We start from the raw sequence: 25,881 nt of genomic DNA on the forward strand, positions 1-25,881 counted from the left end.
ACTGTTTACTGGGATCGAATCAAATATTAAAAACATTTTTACAAATAACACTTTAAATTAATATTAAAAAGGCTAAAAACAACAGATTCTATTCAGTTCTTACCGTCAATCTCCTATCAGATTCTGTCGGCAACAAATCTAATATGAACACAGATGATTGCCAATTTACTGTAAATTTCTGATTAAATTTGTTATCAATTTGCTGGCATATTATATGCAGATTGCTCATATTGGATAGTTTAAACCAGCTGATTAACTTACGCCTTCAACATATGATTTATCTAAATTAATCAACAAAATTCATTAAGTCTTTTAACAAAATGATAACAATTACGTTTACTTCTGTCACATACGATATTAAGATAAGATTTACTTTAACAAACGATCAATTTTCTATTCATTATAATAACATGTCGATCATAATTAAAAATGAAACAATTTAAAAAAAATTGATAATTTTGATTTTTTTTAAAGTTCTGTAATTCTGTATTGTAATAATAACGTTAATAAGGTCTTAGGATATTAATATAAACATATATTTATATAAACATTTTGCTTCTTTTTTTAAGACTTAATTATCTTTCTGCTCAGGTCTTGAATCGCTTGGCATACATATTATATGCAAACTATTACATCCTCTATGTATATAATTGATTTAAATTGTGTTATTATTATTATATTGCGATTTACAGTGACGTTGTAATTATCATTCGGCTTATGTATTCAGTAAAATTTTGAATACAATAGTAATTGAGCGTCGATCAACCAGAAATCATCGTACGCGCGATTCGCTATTTTTAATATCAAAAAATTACAATCAAGAATTAATCTAATTTTCATACTAATTTATGAATTATAATTTATAATGTCCAATAATAGTTCTAAATCATTTTGTATTTATATAGATTTATATTTAATTTATAAGTATTTAACTATAAATATTATTAACTAATCTATCACATGTATAAATTATAGAAAGTAAAAATGATCTTATACACAAGCTTTGGTCAATCATATCGATTAATTATCAAATAACTCTTGATCAATTTTTATTTGCAAGAGGATTAAAAAAGCAAAAGAATTAAAAATGCAAATCGATTTAAGCATATTCCAAAATATTCTAGAATGAAGCTAATACTTTCACTTTGGTTATTATCAATATCCCTTTTTAGATTTCGGTCTACGCCTTTGCGCGATTTACGATTTCAAATTCGTTTTACATTTTTAGTAGACAAGTCGTGTCAACGGCTATATAGACGTTCAGCTTGTCAGTCATTTATCAAAGAATCAAAGTTAAACATAATATCATATTCTAAAAGCGCTACAATATAATATTTCGATAACGATGATCCAAATATCATATATATCTTTTTACGCGATGTTCTTTTTCCAATAAAAATGTTAAAAATATGATTTGATGACAAAACATGAAAACGTTGTTCTGCATTCATGAATGAAGGAAGCTTTTACATTATGACACATGCATTTGATATTTCGGTGTATAAGAAGTCTCAATCATTTTCAATAACTTAATTTAAAAATCTCATATTCACTGTCGTCACTTATGAATATCTATATATATATATATATATATACGTTACACAAATCGCGCATACGTAAAAATTTACAATGCGATGTTATTACAATGAAATTGTGTGTATAACGATAAACATCACATTGATATTTTTTTCTTCACGGCTTCCTCAGCATTTCTTACGTGCAACAAACAACAACAGATTACACGTGATAGTGCCAAGGACGCAGCAAACGACGTTAGACACTGTCTGGGCTGCTGGTCTCTTGGCAGTCTTGTTCAGGTTCCTCCATCTCGTCGCTCTCGTTCAATGGACTTGGTTCTTCCAAATGATACTGATTAAAGCCGCGTGTTAACGCATGATCCGTGTGTAATAGATCATGATGATAGCAATGGCGATCAATGGCATCAATTACACATTGCGGTGGCAGTTCGTCGATTGGTATGCCTCGTGATCGTCGTCGTAGTCTTCGATGGCAGATCAAACAAAACATCAGGATGATTAGGATGCTGCCAACTGCGTAGGCTATCGGTAATGCGTAATTATCTGCTGGTATCGCCGCAATACCTGCAATTCGCGTTAGATATATTGAAGAAACGCTACTCACCGAATTATTATAAGATAATGGTAACTAAAATGTAAACTCTTAATAATGTAACATAAAAAAATTAACATTAACAGGCTAATAAGAGCCAGGAGCACCGTATAACAAGCGCAAATAAAAAGTTTCCGATTAAAAATCTATATAAATATAATATTTATTATATATATATATATATATATATATATATATATATATATATATATATATATATATATACATATCAGTCCTCTTCCGGCCACTTTCAGTCACTGTAAATTATATAAAATGAAATATAAAAACAATGCAATAAGAGCAAAAGAGAAGTAGAACAAAATCATAAAATATTTTATTTGATGCTTATTAGCGGGTACCTGGCTCTTGTTAGTCCGTATCGCTGATGTTAATTTTTTATGTTATTTCATAAAATGTTACAAATTAATTCGCAGATTTTTGAAATTATGATCGTTATTTATTAACTTATATTTTATATAAATTAAAAAATATAACAACTATGTGAGAAAAGAGATAAACAGTTTAAAGAGGAAATGTGTAAAATTTAAGAATAGAAATAGAAATAGAAAATCGCATGCAATCAAATAATTAGAGTAGAGACATATATTGAATTGTACTTCTTTTCGGCATACTTTACGTTTCGTTTTAATATTACTTGTATTTTCGATTAAAATAATATGTATTTCGGTTCTTGATATAATAACTGGGATAATTTCAAATGTCATGTATAAAATTAACTTAATCTTCAAAATTCTCCAGTCATACTCTCTTAACCATATATATATTCCAATTTTAGAAATAAAATTTAAACTATTACGAATTAGTTTTTGACTTTGATATCTGTAAAATAATAACAAGGATGTAATATAAGCATATATCCTATTCAATCCTACTTACAAAGAAAGGATCAGCACTATCCGATTTTGATGGACTTTGGACTTATGTTGTATAGTAATTAAAAATAAGAAATATGTATTTTTATAACAACATTCTAGCACGTTTAGGGATTAAAACAACCCTTTGAAGTTAAAACTTGATATATATAATTTCAATGGAATATCATAAAAACTATACGATATGTAAAAAAATATTTCATTGTCAGACAAAAGTTTTGTGACAATTTTATATATTTCATAGCTACATATTTAGATTTTTTTTTAATATAATAATTTTTAGTTACTTTTCTTACTCCATATTATTTTTACATATTTTATAATTTATATTAAAAAAAAACAAAGAGCATTGAACGTCAAATTCATTCATGTATGATAATATTACTTTCTAAAATCACATTTTTAACAAATAAATTTCGGACAAGGTGTTATAATATCAGGACAGGATATCTCAATGGAAATAACTAAATACATCTCCTAAATTTAACATTATACAAAAAATGTTTCAAATAAAATTTATAGAATTTTAAGGAAGGAAAAATTAATAACCTTGAATTTTTTAACAATAAGATCATTTTTAAAGATCAATCTAATTTTTTTTAAATGAAAGCACCCTAATATTTTTATATGAATCGAATCCTCGCAATATTCGTAGAAAGTTATGAGTAAAAGTTATACTGATAAAAAATTAAGTAATTTGCAAGATATTTCATAGTTTATTTAAAGTTTTAAGGAATTAAAGTATAAAGTTGTTTCAACTTCTAACGTGCGAGAATGCTTATATAAAAAAATATGATCTTATTTTTAGTTATTCTAAAACATATCCAGCATCCATCAAAACCAATGAGGGACAGTTCTCACCGTCTCTTTCCTGATAGTAGAGTCAATAGTAGAGTCATATAGTGGAAGTAATAATGATATTAAAATTACACATGTAATACTCATTCCAACTAGCTGTAATGTGACATGATTGTGCAATATTGTGAGTGAACTCACGTGATAAGGGGAGATCATAACATGCCGGATCATCTGGAAGCTTCATGAAGGGGGCTCAGACGGCCACGAATACAAAGCACAGAGAGAGAAGAAGCATGGCAGAAGAGACCCCAGCCAGTGCTGGTGACAATGGGGCTGATGCTGCACCTGCGACACCATACAATCATTCACACACGCAATCCCATCATTCTCTCACCTTGTGTACATACGTCTACATTTACTACTACTTACCTAGGGAAAATTACAATGCTCTCTTATTAGCTCCGAAACACTATATGTTAATGTTAAATTGTTTATCCCAATCTTATATTTAAAAAACGCGGAAGTGAAATGTAATTAAAAAGTATTTTGCAAATATATATGCTGATTATAGATGTACCAATAGATAATGTTAAATAGATCAAACAGTTGCAGTAGATTGCATATGTTTCTTTTTTTTTTATAAAGCATTTGATATATCTTCTAATAAAATAATGTAAAAATACATGCTCCGTGCAGTATCAATTAGTATAATTTTTGATGTTTTATGTTTATATGTATATATGTCTATATCCATACCCATACAGCATAGAACATTGCAGCAACATTGCGACAATTTTGCTGCAATGCTTTGTGCTTGGTACATACATATATATAGCATCATAAATTCATGTGTTAAAACATTAATGATTCCAAAACCTCCGCATTTTCTTTTAAGAAAAGATTCTTTGGAATATTGAAAAACAAAAATCTTAATACAAAAATGTCGAGACTATAATAGTTTTTAAATTATTAGTGATTAAGATTTACAAATCACACAGCTGTCATTTCGCACACTCAGGCATGATTAAATGACAAATAGTAAAATTCTATCAAAATCATCACGCGTACTATCAACCGAGTTTCTTTAATAGTCGAGATAATCATATAAATATATAATAATATTAAGAAATTTCTGCTTCTGCAGGACCTATTTGTACATTATAGGCATAATTAATATTTCGGAACATATCACAAAATATCAATTCAATATCAAAATTTGTATTACGATATTGTGTATCAATTGGTAAAATAAATGTATTTTTATATGAAATACTTATTACCCTCTAATGTACTTATATCAAATTACCGACATAGATTTTTTTAATAATTATTTTAATAAAACGTTACAAAAAAATTAAAAATATAAAAACTGATGTAAATTACATCAAAACATGTAAACATGTATGCCTTTAATCATAGAGACAATACATCAGATATACACAATTTTTATTTATTTAAAATATAGGTTTATAAGCAGTAAATTATTTAAATGTTTTTAGATTTTGATTTTTTAGGCTTTTAGATATTTGACAGAGTTTTCTCTTTTTATTTGATCAATATATTTAATTTCTTTTTACGTTAAAACAAAAATAGTCTATCTATCAATATTATCATAAAATTTTTCATCATATAAAGCAAAAAAAAAAAAAGAAAAAGAAATTTTTTTTGTCAGCTGACACATCGTGATATCTCGCTACTGAATTTATATTTAGCAATATGTTACAATATTAATTATGCTTATAATAATGCACAAACAAGTTCCGTACAAAAGCAAAAACAATTTTTTAATAAACATACTTTATATTTGTATGTAATCTCGCTGCTGTAAGAGAGTATGTAACACTTTTATCACTTGTGAATTCATCATGCCTGAGCAAACAAAGTGTCTACTCTGTAAATCGTGAACTATAATCGCTAATAATTTATAAATTATTATAGCCTATCCGTATTAAAAAATTTACGTTTTAGAATATTTTAAAAAATCCGCCTTAAAAAAATGCAGGGATTTTAAGATACGCTGTTTATAAATTTTTAAAACTGTTTATAAGTTTCATTAATTTATATAAAATTCAATTTTCAAATTCCTTAATATTTAAAAATATTCGCGTACAAAATTATAACATATGTTCTGATAAATTTTATTATTTGTAAAAAAAGAAAATGTTAAATAGTTTGTTTCATATTATATTATCACATATATTTTTTAATATGATAGAGCAAATAGATGAGAATGAGATAGGAAAAAGAAGAAGAGAAAAAAGGATGAAAGGAAAAAGAGGAAAAAAAACAGAGGGTAAAGAAAGATTGAAAAACGGAATCAAGGAAAGAATCGAATCGGAAGAATCGGCGAATCGAAGAAGAAAGAAATCGAGGAGAGAAGATGCGAAGAAAGGAAGTGGAAGAAAGAAAGAAAAAGGATGATAGATGGAGGAAAGAAAGAAAAAATATGGGCTGGAGAAAAAGGGCGGGGGGAGAGAGAGAAGAAAACAGAGGGAGATTGGTGAAAAGAAAGGAGGAGAAAGAAACTGGAGATACATATCATTTTACTTGATTAATTCGAATTATATCGTTATTTATGTTGACTATTAATTTATGTTGACGATTATTAATTATTAATTATCAATGAATATTAGTGCCCTTTCTTTTACTTCGTAATAAATTGACAAACTAACAATACTGATAAAGGATAGACCTGAAAAGGTGTTACGATACACAAAGACAGTACACTTGGAAATCTTTGTAGAATATGTCTATTGAACAATCCAGAGGAGATTACACTGAATATTAGTAGAGTATAGTTCACGTATAGAGAAAAAATGAAAGGATAATATAAGTCGTAATGGAAGCAAAGTAAAACATTGAATCACACCGCTTTTCGAAATGCTTGCTTCTGTTAACACACGTTGTGTTCTAACGTTAGCGAAACTTACAATTCTCTTCATCCGACGTATCGTCCGGCCCGCAATTATCAATGTTATTGCATTGTAGCGGTTCAGCGATGCAATATTTACTTTTGCTGCATAGAAATTGACCATCTTGACAGTCTGTATTCATGCTCACTTCAGTCCACACCGCCCGAAAGCCTTGTTGTCCTACCGCTTTATCGGCTGATATAAAACTATAACATAATGCCAAAATGTACTAGAAATGTCTTTCAAAAAGCTTTCTTACTCATTTAAGTATGACCAACCTGAGCCGCATATTATTATCTTCCGAAAGAAAATTCCATTTTGTGTCAGGAGTTTTAACGCCACAGAGCTCGTGTGGAGTGGACGTTAATGAATACCATATACGTAATACGGCTGCGGGACAACCTCGTGCTATAAAAATAATTATCAATACATTAACAGTTTCTAATAGAATGTAAATAAATATAAAAATTAATATATGTATAAATTACAATTGAAACTTGATATATTCAAGGCCATTGAAATTTGTGAGATTATTCCTAATATGTATAATTATCCTATAATTTTTAATAAATGTATCAGTTTTGATAATCATACAATTTTTCAGATTTCAAATTTTTTTATTTTTTAATGAAATGCTTAAAAAAATTGGAATGCTATTATCAAGATTGTAATATAACGTAATAGGGAACAGTCTGTGTGGGCTTAAATTTTTATTTTAATTTTTTAAAATCTCTCTTTAAAGTCTCTCTTTTTCTTTCTCTCTAGAAGAGAGAAGACTAGAATCCAAAAATATAGTAATATGCGGATTTCTTGTCATTCTTTAAAATATATAAGAAAAAAAACAGTTATACCAATTAACTGATTATAATAATGAATGTATGTATTACCTAATTGGTCACCTTCCACAGAGAAGGTCTCAAAGTTCAATAATATCTTGTGATTCGGTCGAACTCTTATGAACCAGTTGCAAGTTTTGCTGGCTAAATTTCTCGCCGGACCGTCATATTTATTAGGAAAATTCGGGCTGGTTATTATACCATAATTTAAACTACTAATATTTGATCCACAATCTACGGCATAATAATTTAATAAAATTAATATTACGAATGACGAATTCATAGCTGTCCAAAATTGAATTTCTAATCGTCCAAACCGTAGATAAATAAATCATTTTTATATTTTTTTTCAAACTAAAATGGTTTAAACAAATTTTTTTAATTTAAAATTGGAAACATAAGAAAGTCAAATAATTATATACAATTTTTTAATTATCTGTTCTTTAGCTGCAAGACAAGGCATTCGTACCTCCGAAAATAGATTTAGCGATCTCGAAAGTGTAACGTGCTTTGAAGCCGCTGTACACAAGCTCGGAGTCGGAATGCAAAATCACTTTCAAGCCACGAGCACCGAGATTCGATTCTACCGGACCCGGCGCAGTTACACCACAATACCTTCCTATTAATTTTTCCGTTTCGTCCTGGTACATATTGTAAATTTCAAGCCAATCTTCCTGACATAATTCATGTCTATAAAAAATATTGGAGATGATATATGTTCGATGATCTGGTTCGCTAACAATATATATGTAATTCACTCACCCGTAATGTCCAACCGTCACGTTAACGTTTCTCGTACGAACCTTAAAGTGATCAAAAATCAAAGTAATCTGCTCGTTCGGTGTTGCAATGAAAAAATATGTGCAATTTGTATCACTCGGATAATTACTAGGATATCGTGGAGAATTAAATTCACCGCGTTTGCGAGACAAACTATAATAAGAAAAAGTACAACTGCCATCGGGTGCCGCAGTACCCGGTATCTTGTATTCCGTTTCGAAAGTGTACCTGTCAGCGATGCAACACATATACACACAATCAATATATCAATAAAAATCATATTAATCATACTCCTTTTGTTTTCTATTCTAATATTTTTATTTAAATACTAGAGTAGATCAAAAAGTAAGCTCTTGATATTTAAACTATTCTTAAACAATATTCTATCGCTGCTTCATTTGAAAATCGTTTTCCTTCATAATGTTTCTGCAGTGCCTCAAATAAATGAAAATTAGAAGCTAAATCTAGGCTAGAAGAAGAATGTTTCATAATGTTCTAATTAAATAATTACAAAAATTTTCGAGTTTGATATGTAGATAAGATCTAGCATTATCGTAAGAAAAATTTACAAGAAAGAAACCTGGGCTTTTCTAAAGAGAATATTTTTCTAGAAAAAAGCCCAGGTTGCTTTCTTCGAATTGCTTCTTTAATGCTGCAGCAGAATATTATTTAAGAATAATTCAAGAGTTCAATTTTTACCGCGAGAAAATTTTCAAACTTGTGCCATAATGGGACAAAAGTGCATAAATCTTCTCAAAGAGACTATATTGAAAAATATTTAGTCATTAGTTTCTGTTTTAACACAATGATTCCAATTTGTGCATAAGTAAATAAAAATCGTAATAAAACAGCAAATCTTACTTTTTGAACCATCCAAATATATCTTTATGTGTACTATATTAATCATATCTACACTCACTCAGCTTTGAAACCTCTCGCCTGCGATTCTCCGCTACTGAACACCATCACAAGTCTCGGTCCGTCACTAACCACATGAGTCGGATTGCTCTTGTCACCACACATCTCGTAGTCAAATTTATCATAAGAATCTGTCACTTCTTGGCCTTTTAGATACAATTTTAGATAACCATCAGTACAGGCATTTCTAAACAAATCCGAAAGACACAAACGATTCCATTTACATATCATCTGATATACATTCTGGCATGTTTAATGTACATGCGCACTTACTCTCCGTTCGGAATCCGTATCGAGAATTCCATAAATTCCAATCGTACGCGTTCCAAGTGTTGCGAGTCCTGCATCCCGTAGATAAAATAACGGCAGACAACCTTAGGTACATAAAGATATGGATAATTTGGACTAACTACAAATCCCGATTTGTCCTTCTTACTAAGAATCTTCTGATCGCATTCGGATCCACGGATATGCTCGCCATGATAATATTTTATAAAATCTATGCGATAAAAAGAATGATAAGTATCGTCTAAAATAAGATACAAATCGATAAACGTATATAAATTATTGTCTTACCCAGTTTAACAAAACTCTCCGAGAACTCAAAGATGCCTTTGAAACCTCGATTTTGAGTATTTGCTGTGCGCTTCAATGTAATGAACAGCACAAACAAACTATTATTGGAAGAGTACAAAACTAAGTTTCGCTGCTGACCACAATATGTGCCAATAACGGCAGCCGAATTATCTAAACCATCGTATATCTTTACGTAATCCAATGGACAACTATGAAATAATTTCATTTTTTCTCATTAAATTAAATTAAACTATCATTACAAATAATAACAATAATAAAAATGCAAAATAATTCAAAAATATATCTCTACAAAAAAATGAACGTAAAATAAATTAAAAGAAAATGCCAAGAATTTATTGTACAAAAATAAATTTTTTTCGATATTTTCACATTATCAAAATATTAATTATTTTTCTTTGTTTTTAGAAAATTAATTTCTTAGTTCGTCTATATTATATTTATTATAAACTAAAAATTTTAAAGATTTGAAAAAGGATTCGGTTTTGCATATACGTACTGTGGCCCGCCAAAATATAAATCAAAATCACGAAATTCCAACCGCACACGTTGTCCAGGTGTCCCAATAAATTGATAGCTACAAGTGAGATTTTTCGGATAAGTGCCAGGATAAGTGGGAGATAATATAGTTCCGTTACGTTTAGTTTCCACGTCTATCATGAAAGAGCATGGTGTATTTGGTGCTGGAATGCCTACTTCATACTCAGCTGCAAATGTTACATTAACGATCAATAAACTTATAACTTATTTTTTAAATGCTTTAATACATATAAGCGCGTGTCATCAATGAAACGCTTTAAAATCAATATCGAATAAAACTTACAAGCATTGATAAATCTGTAAATACCACTAAAAATACTCGGCAGAGTGACATTCTTATCAGTAAAGAAACTTAGAGCAATTCCCTGATAAAGAGAGACCCGTCTGCGAGGTGGAATCGGTCCGCAAAACCGTCCACCGAATGGCGTTTCTATCAGCTTAGTCGCATTCTCCGATCGTATCTCGGAGTATATGTCCATATACTCGTGAATACAGCTGAAAAAAATATTTTGCATATTTGATTTTTTATGGCTCATTTCTTTTCTTTTCTGCTCTCTCTGCATACATTTATGCACAAATTTATTTATCAGTAAAAGATAGATAAACATAATACTTCTAAAACTTGTGGCACACGTGGAAGACGATTTTTTCTATTAGCTCGCATACGAAGTAGTAAATTACTGTACCAAAAGAATTTTTTTTTTAATAGAATCAACATATTGACATATTGATTATCAACATTTTCATGTTAAATTTTTATTTTCTGATAAAAATACCTAATTTTTTATTCTATGTAACAAAAAATATTATAGAAGAAATACTTAATAACAAGAATTAATAATAAATATATTGTATAACATAGCGTTAAATTTTGAATCTGACTATATGTGAATATATATATATATATATATATATATATATATATATATATATATATAATTTAACTTATATATATATATATATATATATAAGTTAAATAATATAAAAACATTTTTTCTTAGGTACTATTTATTTCATTAAAAAATAAAATTTTATGGAAATAATTGTTTTTTTCTCAAAATTGCCTAATTGTTTCTAATAATATATATTTTTTGTTTTTTCTTCATTTTTTTTCTTCTGTTTTTAGAATATATTGATATATAATTCGAATATTTCAAACACAAAGAATATATTTCTTTTCTCAAAGAGAATTTATCATCGTTTTATAGCTTATCAAATTTATTTAAATAAATAGTTCTCTCTCTTTGTCTTAATTAAAAAAACTTCAAGTTTTTAATATAAAGAAATAAGTTATTAGAATCTGAGCAGTTTTTTATATTAAAATATTTTTTTTTTTTTAATATAGAAATGCTACATGTTATATAGCACATTTCTAATAATAATTACTGTAACTCGCATATAATCTAGGACGAAAAATCGCACGGTATGTCACACAAATTTTAGTTTAATGTTTATTATAAATTTATTAATACTTACGCAGGTAATTCTCCCACAGCAGATCCACTACAAGAAAAGTATGCATGTAAACAATACACGTTATATATGTAATGTAAACAATACAAATAATAAATATTATAGTTTTTGTATATTTAAAGTGTTAATTTCACATTACCTCTGTAATGTTGATAATTAAATCTCCCGTAAAAAAAAATAAATGTAATTTTTTATATTTTTTTTTATAACATATATACATTTATATAACTATTAAAATTTTCGAAAAATAATCAGGAAAAATTTGTAAGACAAATGGATGCGTCGGCATCCACTACTATAGAAAGAATGACAAGCAACGTTATCAGTTCGTGAATGATAATAAACGCGAGTCCCAATACATTAGATGCGATTACGAAATGAGTAATCGTGAAATAAAATGATGCTAAATAGTAGAAACTCACTCTGGTGGTTTTCCTCGCAGGCCAAACGATTTGAAAATTAATTCCACACGCTGACGTGGCCCAGCAAGAAATGTGTAAACACACTGTTGTGGCTCCCCTTCAGGATTGACAAGCGTTGGTGCATAAAAGGTCCCGTTCGTCGGTCCATCGGGAGTGCTTACAAACTTTTGATCACACTCTATACAAAATGAGATAAAATCACGATTGGCGTTTGATCAAATGATTGAGTTCGAGGAAGGTCGACTTTTCAAAAATCGAATTTTCTACAATTAACGAATACAATAAAAAATACTAAAAGATACTAAGGGGACGTACTTGGTATTCTGGCAGTGGCAGTGGCACCTCCCGGTGGAGGTGGTAGTGATGCAACATAATCTTGTTGTGGCAGTGATGCATCAATTACCTCGCGGGCTGAATTGAGGAATGGTGTGACGATACAAAGTACCCCGCGACAATATCCACCACCACCGGGAACACACCACACCATATATTATAATCGTGATAATCGTGATGTAAGATAGATAACAATATAACACGTGTCTTATGCGCAGAGAGTAAACATGTTTAATATTTTCTAAATTTTTATACGTATTAACAATCTACTTTCAAATTAAGCGCATTAAAAAATAATTATTTTAAATTTTGTATTTTTAAAAAATGTAATTTTATCGATGAAAACAAAGTTAAATTGAAAAATTTTGTGACCAAAATATCTAGTATTTATCCGAAATGTAAATATTAGTATTTACGCTGATAAGCTGAATGTAAATACTAGTAACACTAATATAAATATTTAGTGTAAATACTAATATTATTAATACTAATATGTACACATTATTATTTGATGTTATAGTATATTTTGAAGTAAACACATGCAAAATTAAAACATAAAGTTTGTTAATAAGCTAAAAATAATTGAAGTTAAAAATAATTGAATATAAAATCTCATAATTTTAAATCAAAATTTTTTTCCATATAAAGAAAATGGTCAAGGAGAGTTATGTAAATGTTGAAAATCTCGAGTGTCTTGTAATACTTCAAAGATGTTAGAATTGCATACATATAAAAAATCTCGTAATTAAAATTGTTTGTGTTAAAAAGAAGTCGACACTGCCAACTGATTTAGATATTGTGTCAACTTTTATGAAGCGATACTCTAAGTAATACTAAAATATCTATATATATATATATATATATATATATATATATATATATATATATATATTATCTATATTATACCATTTGTGTTCTTACTGACCTGTGCAATTGTGTGGACAGAACAGTAAAAATAACACGAAAACTGACGAAAGAAAATTATTCCCAGAAGCATGCCAGAATGCTGGAGCCATATTGAACCCTGAGAATAATCATTCATATATCTCTCAATCATTATACTTTAATGGATTCATATTATAATTCTTAAACAATTATTAATATAAATAAGAACATTTTGTCATATATGTTTACCATATCGTTAGTATCTGTCTTGATCACAGGAAAAGCGAAGAAATCTGATCCAGAAGATCATCTGCAATAAACAATTCCATTGTTTTAATTACTACAATTATATATTTGACGAATATATGTTGGCATATTATAATTATATTTTTTTTAAACAATAATTATATACACATAACATCAAGAATAAGATCTTGAAAATGATATTTTTGATTTTACAAAAAATATTTTATATATATAAAAAAATGCAATATATTAAATATTATTAATTTAAGAAATGTTAACTACGCAGTTTGTTTAATCGATCTTTAATATTACTATATTGTATTTTATCGTACTTTCAAATAATTATATCATATATTATATCTATAGCAATCAATAAAAAACTTGTTATTACAACAACGATAGTTATTATTTTTATAGCTATAGTTATATATATACACAATCATCTGCTTAATCGATTATAATTTTCAATATTTTGCGCAGATGAGATGTATAATAATACTTGACCTAAATTTTTCGAGAAACATTTTTTTTATCAAGCAGCAAGGTATCATAAAGACATAATATTGAGGAAACAATGTTTTTTTTTAAATCATAGACAAGAAAAATAAAAAAATTGTTGATACTACCAGAAGCGCGTAAATTTAAAACTTCAAGCTTTAAAATACATTTTTAATTTTTTGTCTACGATGATTTTTTTGCCAAGTTCCAGCGGTTTAAAAATAATCCGATTTATAGCATATGAAATATATTCCCTATTGTTTTTGAGTAATATATATATATATATATATATATATATATATATATATATATATATATATATTACTCAAAAACAATAGGGAATATATTTCATATGCTATAAATATATATAATTTATATAAATATTTCATATGCTATAAATATATATATATGTAGTAGGCAAATAATTATTTTAGGAAAATAGCTTTTGACTAGACAAATGCTATCTGCCTGATCAAATGGTTTTCGCCCGTTTATTTTTGTGTTGAGAGTTATTTGACTGAACTGCTGTTAGACAAATGGTATTCGTTATAATTATTAATAAGGTAATTATTTAGTTTAACACTTTCACTTCAAATATCGATAGAAAAGTGTATGCGTGGAAACAGTGTGTTCCGCTCCCCTACGGGGAAGCTCCACTACCATTAAAATTGGACACATAGGTTTTTCTTGAACCTTGCTTTGCGTGGAAAGTTGTAAACCCATGTAAAATCGTTTCACATGGGTTTACAACTTTTCACGCGAAGCAATCGATATTTGAGGTGAAGTTAAACTAAATAATTATTATACCTTATTAATAATTATAACGAATACCATTTGCCTAAAAGCGGTTCAGTCAAATAATATTTGCCTAGGAAAATAGTATTCGAACACAAATAAATGCATGAAAGCCATTTGACCAAGCAGATAGCATTTGTCTAGTCAAAAGCTATTTTTCTAAAATAACGATTTGCCTACGACATATATATAATGAGAGGGAGAGAGAAAAATTAATATTACCAAAATATTTCCCTATTATCTTATTAGCATATTTAAAAAAAAGAAAAAATATATAATGATACATATATGTGTAATAATATTAGTCAATAATTTTGAAGTATCGTGGCATGGTATATAGATACAAGAATTGGTTTCACTTATAATACATGAATAAGTAATTTTGACTAATCTATAAATAAACAATAAAAATGACAGGTAAATCTAGTACAACAATTAATAATGCATTTCAGCAAAATATAGACACAAGTTCTGCAATAGGATCAATGAATATTTCTCGTTTATATAACGCATTTGTATCAAAGCTAATAACCCTTGTTTCTACATATTATTTAAAACGTTTTTTCGAGAGAAAAGAATATATTATAAAGATTTTTAAATATTATTTTATTTGATTACTTTATCTGTTATATTTATGAAGTTGTATTTTTTAAATATATTTGTATACCTTAACAATAATTATCTATTAATCTGTATTTATTTTTTAAGTCATAATAATTCTTAAATAATAATTAAAAATATTGATTCATGCAAGTTGTTTTTCATTTTGCTAATTTCAGATTAATAAATTAAAAATTTATTGTATGAATACTTATTTAAGATGATTTTCATCTGCTGAAGAAACCAAATAAAATTTATCTCCCTTGTTTTTTTTTATATTTCATAAATAAATGGGAATAATTGACAGGAGCAAAATATATGTAAAACGGCAATATCGTAAAGAAGTAGAACAGATTATAGAATCAGAACCGCACCCATGCGCTTGGAAAAGGATAGCAAGATGGTCAATAGCAGCGCCTCTATATTAAACGCAAGCTTTCTTTAATAGATCATGCTACAAATCATATGATACAAATGTCAAATAAAATAGAATTTCCAATAAATATTCTTAAACGTTCAAAAATAAATGCGTGTTTTAATATATAATATTCTAAACTTTGGAATAATCGTTTTGCTATTATTATTTATTACTATGTTAAAATAATCTATTAACAATAAGTTACATAAAAATAATACTACTTTTTGACTCGGTAAATAATCTATAGTTTTGTCACATTATAATTATCCGCATTAAACTCTTCATTAGATGAATAATGATACTATTATGTAATTTTTATTTGCAATTTTAAAAAAATGCTAAACAAATAAAACCTTTGAAAAGAACAAATAAAAATCCTTTTTTAGTAAATAATAAATTTAGTAAATAAATTTTGACGTTCAATAAATATTCTAAATACTCTTCTTTTATATAGTATTCACAAGATATGCTATATCAAAAATGTAATGAAACAGTTTAATTTAGTTATAAAAAAATAATTTAGATATGTAAGTACATAAAAAGCAAAAAAAAAAACACTGAAAAGGGACTTCAAATTAATTATAAACAATTATGTATTCAGTGCAAAGTAAATAAGAAATGCAATATTCTAGAAACGAGGAGAATATGTATAGAAAATAAAAGGAATTCAACAATTAAAAAAAAATGTGTAAAGTAAAGTAAAAGTATATATTCAGACATCTGATTCAAAAATTGAGATTTAGAAAATCAAGTCCAAGAATTGTTTAGCACGTCAAACTTATTATACTGATCCTAAGACAATTGATTGCCTATTGTATCATTATAACAGACTAACAGTATCTTTCCACGAGATTTTTCTGCAAGTGATCACAAATCAAATTAACATCGCACTTTCACCACCGCGAATCGAATTCGTTAACACTGTAAGTTCATTGATCACGTTTGCGTGAATATGATCTCATAACTCACCATCCCATTTAAAATAAATCTATTATTGCATTTATTTTTAACAATAATTAAACAATAATTTTTTTACGTGTTAAAAACATTAATAGGCTTTAATATAGTATCTACATATCTCATTTCAAGATTGATTCATAATCATTCCTCATCGAAATTCCTCATCGACATTCCTCATACACATCTAACGCTATAAACGTGAATTAATAATAGATCATATGTGATCAAAACTATTACACTCGTTACTGTAACACGGTAATGAATAAAATGAACAGAAAAGAAATTCAATAAAAGATTTCAATATGAATTTTATCCCGAAAAATGTTCTCGACATTTCTGCAATACCTAAACAATAAAGCACGTCAGTATCAAATATTTTAAGAGAGTATAAACTGAAAGATATTCTCTCTTTCTAAATGGAACAAAAATAAAATTACGAAGATTATACACCATGCTTAAAAATAAAATGATAAAAAATTATGAAACATCTCTCTATCCTTATATATGTCTTAAACTCGCGAGTATATAATTTATTAAAATTTGCACAAAAAAATTTTTTAAAGAACTAAATATATATTCGAAATGGCATAATCACGGTATTTCATCTCTGTACTTTCTCTCTCTCTCTCTCTCTCTCTCTCTCTCTCTCTCTCTCTTCACACACCTCTAATGATCGACACGTCCACTGTGTGAGCGCAGCGACGAGCTATTCTCGAAAATCAGCCTGCTTGTTCGCACAAAGCTTCTCTCTCCCTTAGAAAGAAACTCACCCTGCCACAAGGCGTCTCCTCTAAGACGCGATATTCCACTCTTACGCGCACTATTTACACCCTACACGCGAGTCGCGCGACTGTCGTGTGTCACGGCGCCCGACACGCCTTCTGGTTAGAAAAGAGCGACGAATGACGGAAGACTGTGCGCAGGACGCAGTAATTCAGTGGCTATCACGCCGGTGGTGAATGCGACTCTGCATATCGAATGAGACGATATTGCGACGACGCGGCGCGGGGGCGGCGGCCGCGACAACGAGATGCGCCGCGATTATTTTCGGGGAGGATTATTGCGCACGTCATCAGTCCCTGCGCGTGCACTATTATGACGTATAAAGCATCAATAGCACTAATTTATCGGTGTAATTTGCAGGTGTTAGTTCGTCGTTCTGCAGAATATTACAGTTCAAAGGATTAAGCTCGATAAATTCATGAAATCGAGTTTTCTTACTGCAGAGACATGCGCACACACACATGCACAAGAATTATTATACATTTCACTTAGCGCAAGAATCGTCCCAATTTTGTTCATCTTTTATTTACCCTTATCGACTTTTGCATCCACTATAAATTAGTCCTCGTAATGTCAGACGCACTTATCAATTATCATTATCTTTATAACTAAAATGTGTACCATCGCTCTCTTGAAAGTCAATTTGCACTCTTGTTGCTGCATTGTTCCTTCATGGGAATGGAGCTTACTGTGGCCTTGACGGTATCATTATTAGAATCATGAGAGAAAAGAAAAAATGGTTGTTTATTACACACGTTAACAATATACGCGATTCAAAGTCGGCAAAGAAAAACACAGATTTTTATATATTATATTAGATCGCTGCTAACAGCGATACTAAAAGTGATGCAAAAGCAGCCATTTTCTGGGTGGGCAGAATATATATATATAAGTTGCGTAAAATGTTCTCATTGCAGATTATATCATATCTACTGAAACCCAAATTTTATATTTTTATCGCATTGCGTATTTATCAACATATACAAATATATAGTTTAGTTCAAAAATTATATTCCACTTGATAGAAAAGTTTATTTCAAGTTTAAAAAAAAATAAGAGAAAAAGATTGTATATATACTTACTGATGAAATTTGATATTTCTTTCTTTAGGATATTTACTTGCGCATTCAATTGATTGAGATATTCCCTATTTTATATTTGCAATATATCCTTGATAATTTTTAATTTTTTTTTTTTTTTTGAGTGTATGTTTATTATTACTTTATCAAGAGATGGCATATTGAATTCTGCGTCACCCGGTATATGATATTCTACCCTCCTGGAAAATGGTTGCCCATGCATTGTTACATTTCACATGAGACTTAGCTATGTGATTGACAAAATAGTCTTAAAGATAAGCAGCCCTACGAGTACTCGCATAATTTGAAAATTTGCTGCATGCTAATGCTCTCTCAAAAAATATATAACGATCATAATAGAATAGAATAGCGCTCTTAAGGAATGCATCTTACAATGAATAATATAGTACCTATTAAAATGTTTTGTCATTATTTAGAACTATTATCAAAATATGTTGATTTATTATTATTTAGAACTATTATCAATATATCTATATTAATTTTTTAATTTGCAAGAAAAATGCATTTAAAATAGAAAATAGATAATAAAAACTATTTAAACAAAAATGTAAACTGGTTTTTGAAAAAATGTATTTTAAATGCAAAATACAAAATAGACATTTTCCATTTTAAATGCATCATCTATTTCAAATAATGCATCTCTGATAAGAAGTAATTGATAACAATAAAAATGCAATGACTTGAAAAAGAAAATTATTATACATTTATCAATATATCTATAGACACCACATGTCTCTGAAAGTCATCTAACATGACTTAAAGATGTCAAGTTCTCCTTTAAACATCTTTAAGATATACATACACATATGGATAAATCTGTGCGTGACATATTAATATAATAATTTAATATGAACATAATGAAATCAAATAATATATAATACAAATAAATATAAATTAATATATAAATGTAAATAATAATATGATAAAGATATAAATATAAATAATTTGTAATATATTATAAATTAAAATATAAATATATATATATAATATATAATTTAATATAAATAAGTATTATATATTTGTATTTTATATCTTTCAACATCACTATTTATTTATGTATTTGTGTCTATTACCTATTTTCTCTCAATATCATTGTCTATTTATTTAGTTAGCTTCTTGGACATCAATTTTCTAACGCGTGCGAAACTAAAAACTGCATTGTAAAATCTGACTTTGGGGATTTTAAAGTAAAATAATCTGTATAGTTTATACATTTTTGTATTATACATATATAATGTATTTATAATGACAAAATAAATATATTTTATTAAAAAAATAAGGAAAAAATAAGGAAATGTATTCTTTTGTAGATTTTTAAAAATTTTAATTGTATTTTTGATATAAAGTCATTCTATGTAGTTTTCTATTAGATTTTTAGTTAAATTAAATCGTACGGCAATAAAATATAAGAAAAAATCAAAGTCTATTTTTAAAAAATTTAGGAGATTTAAATTTATATTAATAATAATAATTTAAATAGAAAAATTTTTGAAATAATTATATAAAATTTTTATATAAATGTTACGTTCAAATCTGGAAAAAGATAAACCGAAGGAAGGGCGCAGCTTTAGTATTTGAGAAGATTGAGGCACTTATCCATCTTGGCACGAATTTGAAGATTCACTCTGTAAAAAAAATATTATTCAATAGCTCAAAGAAATTTATATAAAAATCTTTAATTCATCAAAACCTCCCTTTTTAATTTATATTGTGAATAAAAAGTTTTTCGAAGAAAATCCCCTTGGTTCGTCGCTCTATATGAGTGGATCGAGATAAAAAACGCGAAAATTAAAAAATTTTATTCTTGATAGTTGCTCCAAAAAATCTTTACATCTCTTTACCTGGAATCTTGAAAAAAAAAATATCTAGAAATTAGAGAATTTTTTTGAAGAGATTTGAGTAGATATCCTGTAAAAGTAAAGGTTGTTAAATAAAGTTAAATAGCACAAATTTAAGAAAGGTAATTCACATACAACTGTTTATTGAGACATGTAGAATACATCTGGTCATACACAAAAATCTTTGATACTTCAAATCAAGCTCTTAGCCCGAAAAAAGGAATCATGTTATAACATTGTTTTTTAAATTCATCATTAATTATTATGTTTAACTACGTTTCACACTAAAGTTAGGGGCAACTTGGAGAAATAAAAATTGCGGGAATTATAAAGCAAAGCAATTAGTAGATAGGAGATGAATAATAAAGAATCCGAAAAAACACAATTTATAATTGTCAGTAATGTAAAGAATTTGGCGATAAAATAATTTTGCACGTCTGTTTTATAGCTACGGAGCTGATACGTAGCGCAAAAAAATATAACATGTACATGTGTCTTTTTTTTTTTTTCCTTTTCGGGGGTTTGGGGGCGGGTGTTTTTCTTACTGAATCCTTCGTTACTATCGTACGATTTCCTTCTTTCTCGTTAATTAGTGCTAAATAACATCACGTCACAAAAATGCATATATTCGCAGAAATATAATATATATTTATATATAATTAAAAAAAACATGTGCTTCGTGGGCCGCTTTGAATTAATGTTCGCAACGTTTCGACCCAAGGATCACACAACATCCGACATATGAGAGATGGCCAACTGCGACATGATAAGCCCCGAATGATGTAATGATGTCTCGAAGAAAAAAGAAATGTGCCGCGAATCATCATTCATCATCTCGTCATTCGTTATTATTATTATCATCATCATCATTACCATCATTATTATTAATCGGGGCGTTGGCCGGATAAAAAAGAAGGGCGCGCGCACGCGGCTACGGCATCGCCAGCCACAGTGTGTGTGGTGCAATATCCTAAAATGCGACCGATAACCCCCCCCCGCCTCTCTCCCAGGCACCCCAGCTGCCATACCAATTATCAAAATATAAAAAAGGATCGGAAGATGATGTGGGTGGGACAAGGAAAAACATAGAAGGAAGATGGAGATAAAAATAGGAAAGGGATACGACAGTAATATATTTGGGACGCCTTTTTTTGCCGGAGCAGGGCCGGGTGGTATTATCGATAAACACTAGTACCTAGATCAGTCTAAGAATCTCGTCACCGTGAACTGTCTCCGCTTTAGCCAAGTTATAATTCCTTGCCCCCGCAAGCCGAACTCTCTTTATAATCGTATCTTTGCATCTATGTATTTGTATGTGTATACATATGTAATATATATAACATATCTTTTTGCTTTCTTTATTTTTTTTCCTTTATTTTTTTCTCTATCATGTTCTTATTATTCCTTTTTATTAATTACAATTTTTTTGCACAGAAGAAACCAGGCTTTTTTTATTATGTTGGAATATTATCATGTGTGTCACAAAAACCCACTCAATTATGATTAGCAATATCATTCTTATCATATTGTTAATATTAATATTATTATACCCTCGATATTATGCTTTTCATAAATAGGGTGTGTAGGTAAGTAGAGTAGGTAGATAAAGATATATAAAATATGGTAAGCGAATAATCAGTAAAAAGGGGCGGTGAAAAAGGGGGCACGAGAGGAATGAAAAGATAGATCACCAATACAAACCGCGATTTCGCAAGTTGTTCGGATTTTTTTTCCTTTTACTTTTTTTTTCGAAACAATGATCGCAATGATTGGGGACAAGACTTAAACAATGATCGCAATAAAAACAGGGAATTTTTCTCTCGTCTAATCATTACTTCCAGATGAATTAAATTCATCGCTATCAGTAAAACAGTATCGATGACAAAGAATTAGACTTAAGTAAAACATGAATAAAAATTAACAAAATGCTCATAATAAATTGGGAAAACAATCGTCATCTAGACATTATGTCTGTAATGCATCTATGATTTCGTATTTTTTTTTTTTTTTGATATTGTGTGTCAGCCTGTAAATTATATAATGATTCCATGATACAATGTGATGTATATGCGATCTTTTATATTCGTGATTGGTCGGTCTCTATGGCATAATCGTTTGATGTAGAATCAGACTCCATATTGTATTACATATATATATATATATCCGCCAATTCTACTATTATATCAAATCCGATTCAGAGCCAATATATTGTTATATATGCGATTATCGTCTCGTTTGGTGTGTGTTACAATAAACAGGAGACTGATATGCAGTTATTCCATTATTACAATATCTTTTTTTTCTTTTTTTTCGTCTTTATGTCGTATTTGTTTTCATATTCCAGGGGTGCGTGTAAAATACAAATTATTTGCATATATATTCTTTTTTTCTTTCCTTTTTCAAATAATCATCCAGAACAGGGGGTGTCTGGGCTCCAGGGACAGGGACCAACTACAGCCCGCACTTACAACTCTTACTAATTAACTAACAGGCTAACAATAACAACAAGTCAACACTCAAAATGTGTGCTGTATGTGTTCATGCATTTGTAAACATTAGATTTTACTTCCTATTTCAATCCGTGACTATCATTATCAAATTCATAGTCAGTCATCTTTAAAAATGTTTCCTCTCTTATTTTTGTAAAAGAGAATACAAAAAAACAAATTTACTTTTTACATAAAATTTAGAAAAAACAATACACTCTTTCTTTACTTCTCCTTCAAAGGTAATAGACTCACCTTCGATATTTACTTTCAACGAACAATTTTTAATGTTTCACTTATAAAAAAGAAACACTTCAACAAATAAATATATATTATGATTTGAATCTGAATTTGTCTTGACTACTTGGATACTGTCATTGAAAAATTTACTGTACAAGCAGATTTCTTTACGATAGTGAGCAATATTCTGTTTTTCCCCTTTTTTTTGTCTTATTTAATAAAATCCTTGCCTGACTGTAACCAAACTTAATCTGGGAGACATTCTCAGAACCGTTGTCTTGCAACGTTTTACCACTCGCTACTTTCGCGAAACTTTGCCTGACTCTTAATAATAATAGTTTCACTGACTGTACACGTTTATAGACCAACAATAGAAGGTCTTGTGGCGCACTTGGCACGCTCCACGCACACATACACATACAAAGACACATTCCGCTTAAAGAAAACTCCCTTTCTCCATTTCTTGCAAATACACGTCTTAGACGCTCATCCATCTCGCATGCTCGCTAAAATATCGCATTCTCGCCCTGTGCCTTCTCTGCTTGCCTAACGTACCTACTACATTTCTTACTTCTTCAATCTTGGAAATTTCTGTCTGCTCTATCTCTCTTTTGTTCCCTAACACTTTTATTCTCTTTCCATGCTACCTATTTCGTTTCACAGCTTATCTAACACACACGCTTCGTCACGTAGATTCATAACAGCATCATGTATTAAACCGCAGGCTTCCATGAGTTCTCTTAACTAATACAAGCCATCACAATCCTTATGTCAACATCACTGATCTTCATCACTTGGCAGTAAACAATGTGACAATGCAGTAGTGGTACTTAGATTAGTATTATCATCATAATAATAATAGTACGGGGTGAGTGGGCAGTCACACTCCGATGTAATAATTAGTCTCAGTGGCACATCACTGTACATAATCACAACAACAGCGGGCGATGGTGGTGGCGCAGAGTACAGTTGCTGCGTATTATTAATATGAAAAAACATTTACAATTACTCGAATTGATTAAGAGCGATAATAATATAAATGGATGATCTTTCCTTCTCTCCGTCTATAAAATTTCTTTCCCCTTCTCTCTCTCTCTCTCGCGCGCACACACTCATGTATACATACACTCCCCTTTTTGATGTTAACTTCTTCTCTTTTCCTCTACTTTCTCTTTCTCGCTTCGGTCTATCATGCATTTGTTCGTGCGTGCGTATTTTTTTATCACAAGCTTGCAGAAGTTAGCTCCATGACTGGTAAGAGTCTTGATACCATTCGTGATCATCACCAGAAACACCGCCGAGCGCGCCAGCTCTATTTCCGAAACTTATGTCACCGCCACCACCACCACTGCCACCATTCACACTCGCCAATCCGTATGCATTGCCCAGTGGTTGTTGGGCGAGGGGCTGGTTTCCCCAGTTGCTCTGGAAGCGACGCTTAGATTCCCCCTGGTTCTGGTGACCCCCGTCAAATTTTCGTTTACCTGCTGTAAAAGATATCACCATCGTGATAAAATAAATATTTATGTGCAAAAAAATTTTTTAAATATTAATATTAGATCGAATGATATCCTTTTTATCATTGTTCATGTGTGACAGTTGGAAAATATTATATATAGGAAGATAAAAGAGAGATTTTTAGAGTTTCTTGTAGTTTCTTGTGTGAGTATATGGTGATGTGTTCAAAAGATATGTGGTCGAATAGTAATATAATCGCAAGCTCAGATTCATAAAAGATTAAATAAAATACACATTATTCGATATATTCTATTTCATATGATTGCAAAATCTTTGAGCAAATACTGTCATAAAAAGGGAACTAACCTACTGCTCTGTTACAATAAAGTAGATGGGACTCGGGTACCTTGGTTGAAAGGTGGATTGGATCGTTTACTGTAAGATGAATAATATGTGAAAAATCTGTGATAATTTAAAGGAATGTGCAATCATGATAAACTAATTATTATATCTAAATAATAAACACTCAAAAAACCTCAGGATGACTGAAAATATCTATCATTCGTAAATCTGTAAAAAGAGAATAAGAATATATAATTAAATATCTCGAATATAAAAGATTTTACATAGTGATCATAACAAATTCAATGTATCACTCCTTTTTGTAGTAATGAATTGCACATCTATTACTTTTGCATTTTAGTTAATAGAAGGACAAGGGGGATAAACGTTCTACATATATATATATATATATATATATATATATATATATATATATATATATATATATATCATCAACATTACGTACATGTAATAACCAAATATTTTATTTTTGTAAAAATGCAAAAGAAATTGATATTATTGTCGACCATAAAAAAAAATTATCCAGAGAATAATTCCTGTGCTTAGAAATACTGTTTAGATGTTGTGTTCAAGGTTTTTTTT

General features: G+C 29.2%; 2 protein-coding genes across 17 annotated transcripts in view; both read right to left on the reverse strand.

The window, feature by feature from the left end:
* Positions 1–538: 538 nt before the first annotated feature.
* LOC126848920 (tolloid-like protein 2) lies at positions 539–18,131 on the reverse strand. 6 transcript variants are annotated; one of them, XR_007687325.1, is made up of 18 exons: positions 17,696–18,130; positions 13,764–13,824; positions 13,555–13,653; positions 12,612–12,707; positions 12,297–12,474; positions 11,878–11,904; positions 10,685–10,896; positions 10,361–10,568; positions 9,844–10,052; positions 9,541–9,766; positions 9,269–9,454; positions 8,332–8,577; positions 8,039–8,259; positions 7,621–7,803; positions 7,012–7,141; positions 6,752–6,939; positions 4,020–4,166; positions 1,961–2,102 (listed from the first exon to the last, which is right to left on the reverse strand). XR_007687325.1 is itself a non-coding variant. In XM_050590274.1 (17 exons), exons 3-17 carry the CDS (start codon positions 13,643–13,645, stop codon positions 1,774–1,776), a joined length of 2,730 nt encoding a protein of 909 aa, XP_050446231.1. In that variant the 5' UTR covers positions 13,646–13,653; positions 13,764–13,824; positions 17,802–18,130; the 3' UTR covers positions 539–1,773. The 6 variants fall into 6 exon arrangements, 4 of the variants coding, with proteins under 4 accessions (XP_050446231.1, XP_050446230.1, XP_050446232.1 ...); XR_007687324.1 differs by lacking the exon at positions 1,961–2,102 and adding an exon at positions 2,749–2,970; XM_050590274.1 differs by lacking the exon at positions 4,020–4,166 and having other exon boundaries at positions 539–2,102; positions 17,802–18,130.
* A 2,733-nt stretch (positions 18,132–20,864) lies between these two features.
* Positions 20,865–25,881, reverse strand: part of LOC126848929 (heterogeneous nuclear ribonucleoprotein R) — a 30,501-nt gene continuing 25,484 nt past the window's right edge. For 6 of the 11 annotated variants that reach the window (XM_050590296.1, XM_050590297.1, XM_050590299.1 and 3 more), the window contains exons 12-13: positions 25,303–25,371; positions 20,865–24,965 (exon numbers count right to left, since the gene is read on the reverse strand). In XM_050590296.1, coding sequence (XP_050446253.1) covers positions 24,718–24,965; positions 25,303–25,371 — 317 coding nt within the window. In that variant the 3' untranslated portion in view covers positions 20,865–24,717. The remainder of the gene's footprint in view (positions 24,966–25,302; positions 25,372–25,881) is intronic. The other 5 variants (XM_050590305.1, XM_050590302.1, XM_050590300.1 and 2 more) reach the window with 2 other exon arrangements.

This window comes from Cataglyphis hispanica, chromosome 4 (assembly GCF_021464435.1).
Source record: "Cataglyphis hispanica isolate Lineage 1 chromosome 4, ULB_Chis1_1.0, whole genome shotgun sequence".
NCBI lineage: Eukaryota > Metazoa > Arthropoda > Insecta > Hymenoptera > Formicidae > Cataglyphis > Cataglyphis hispanica.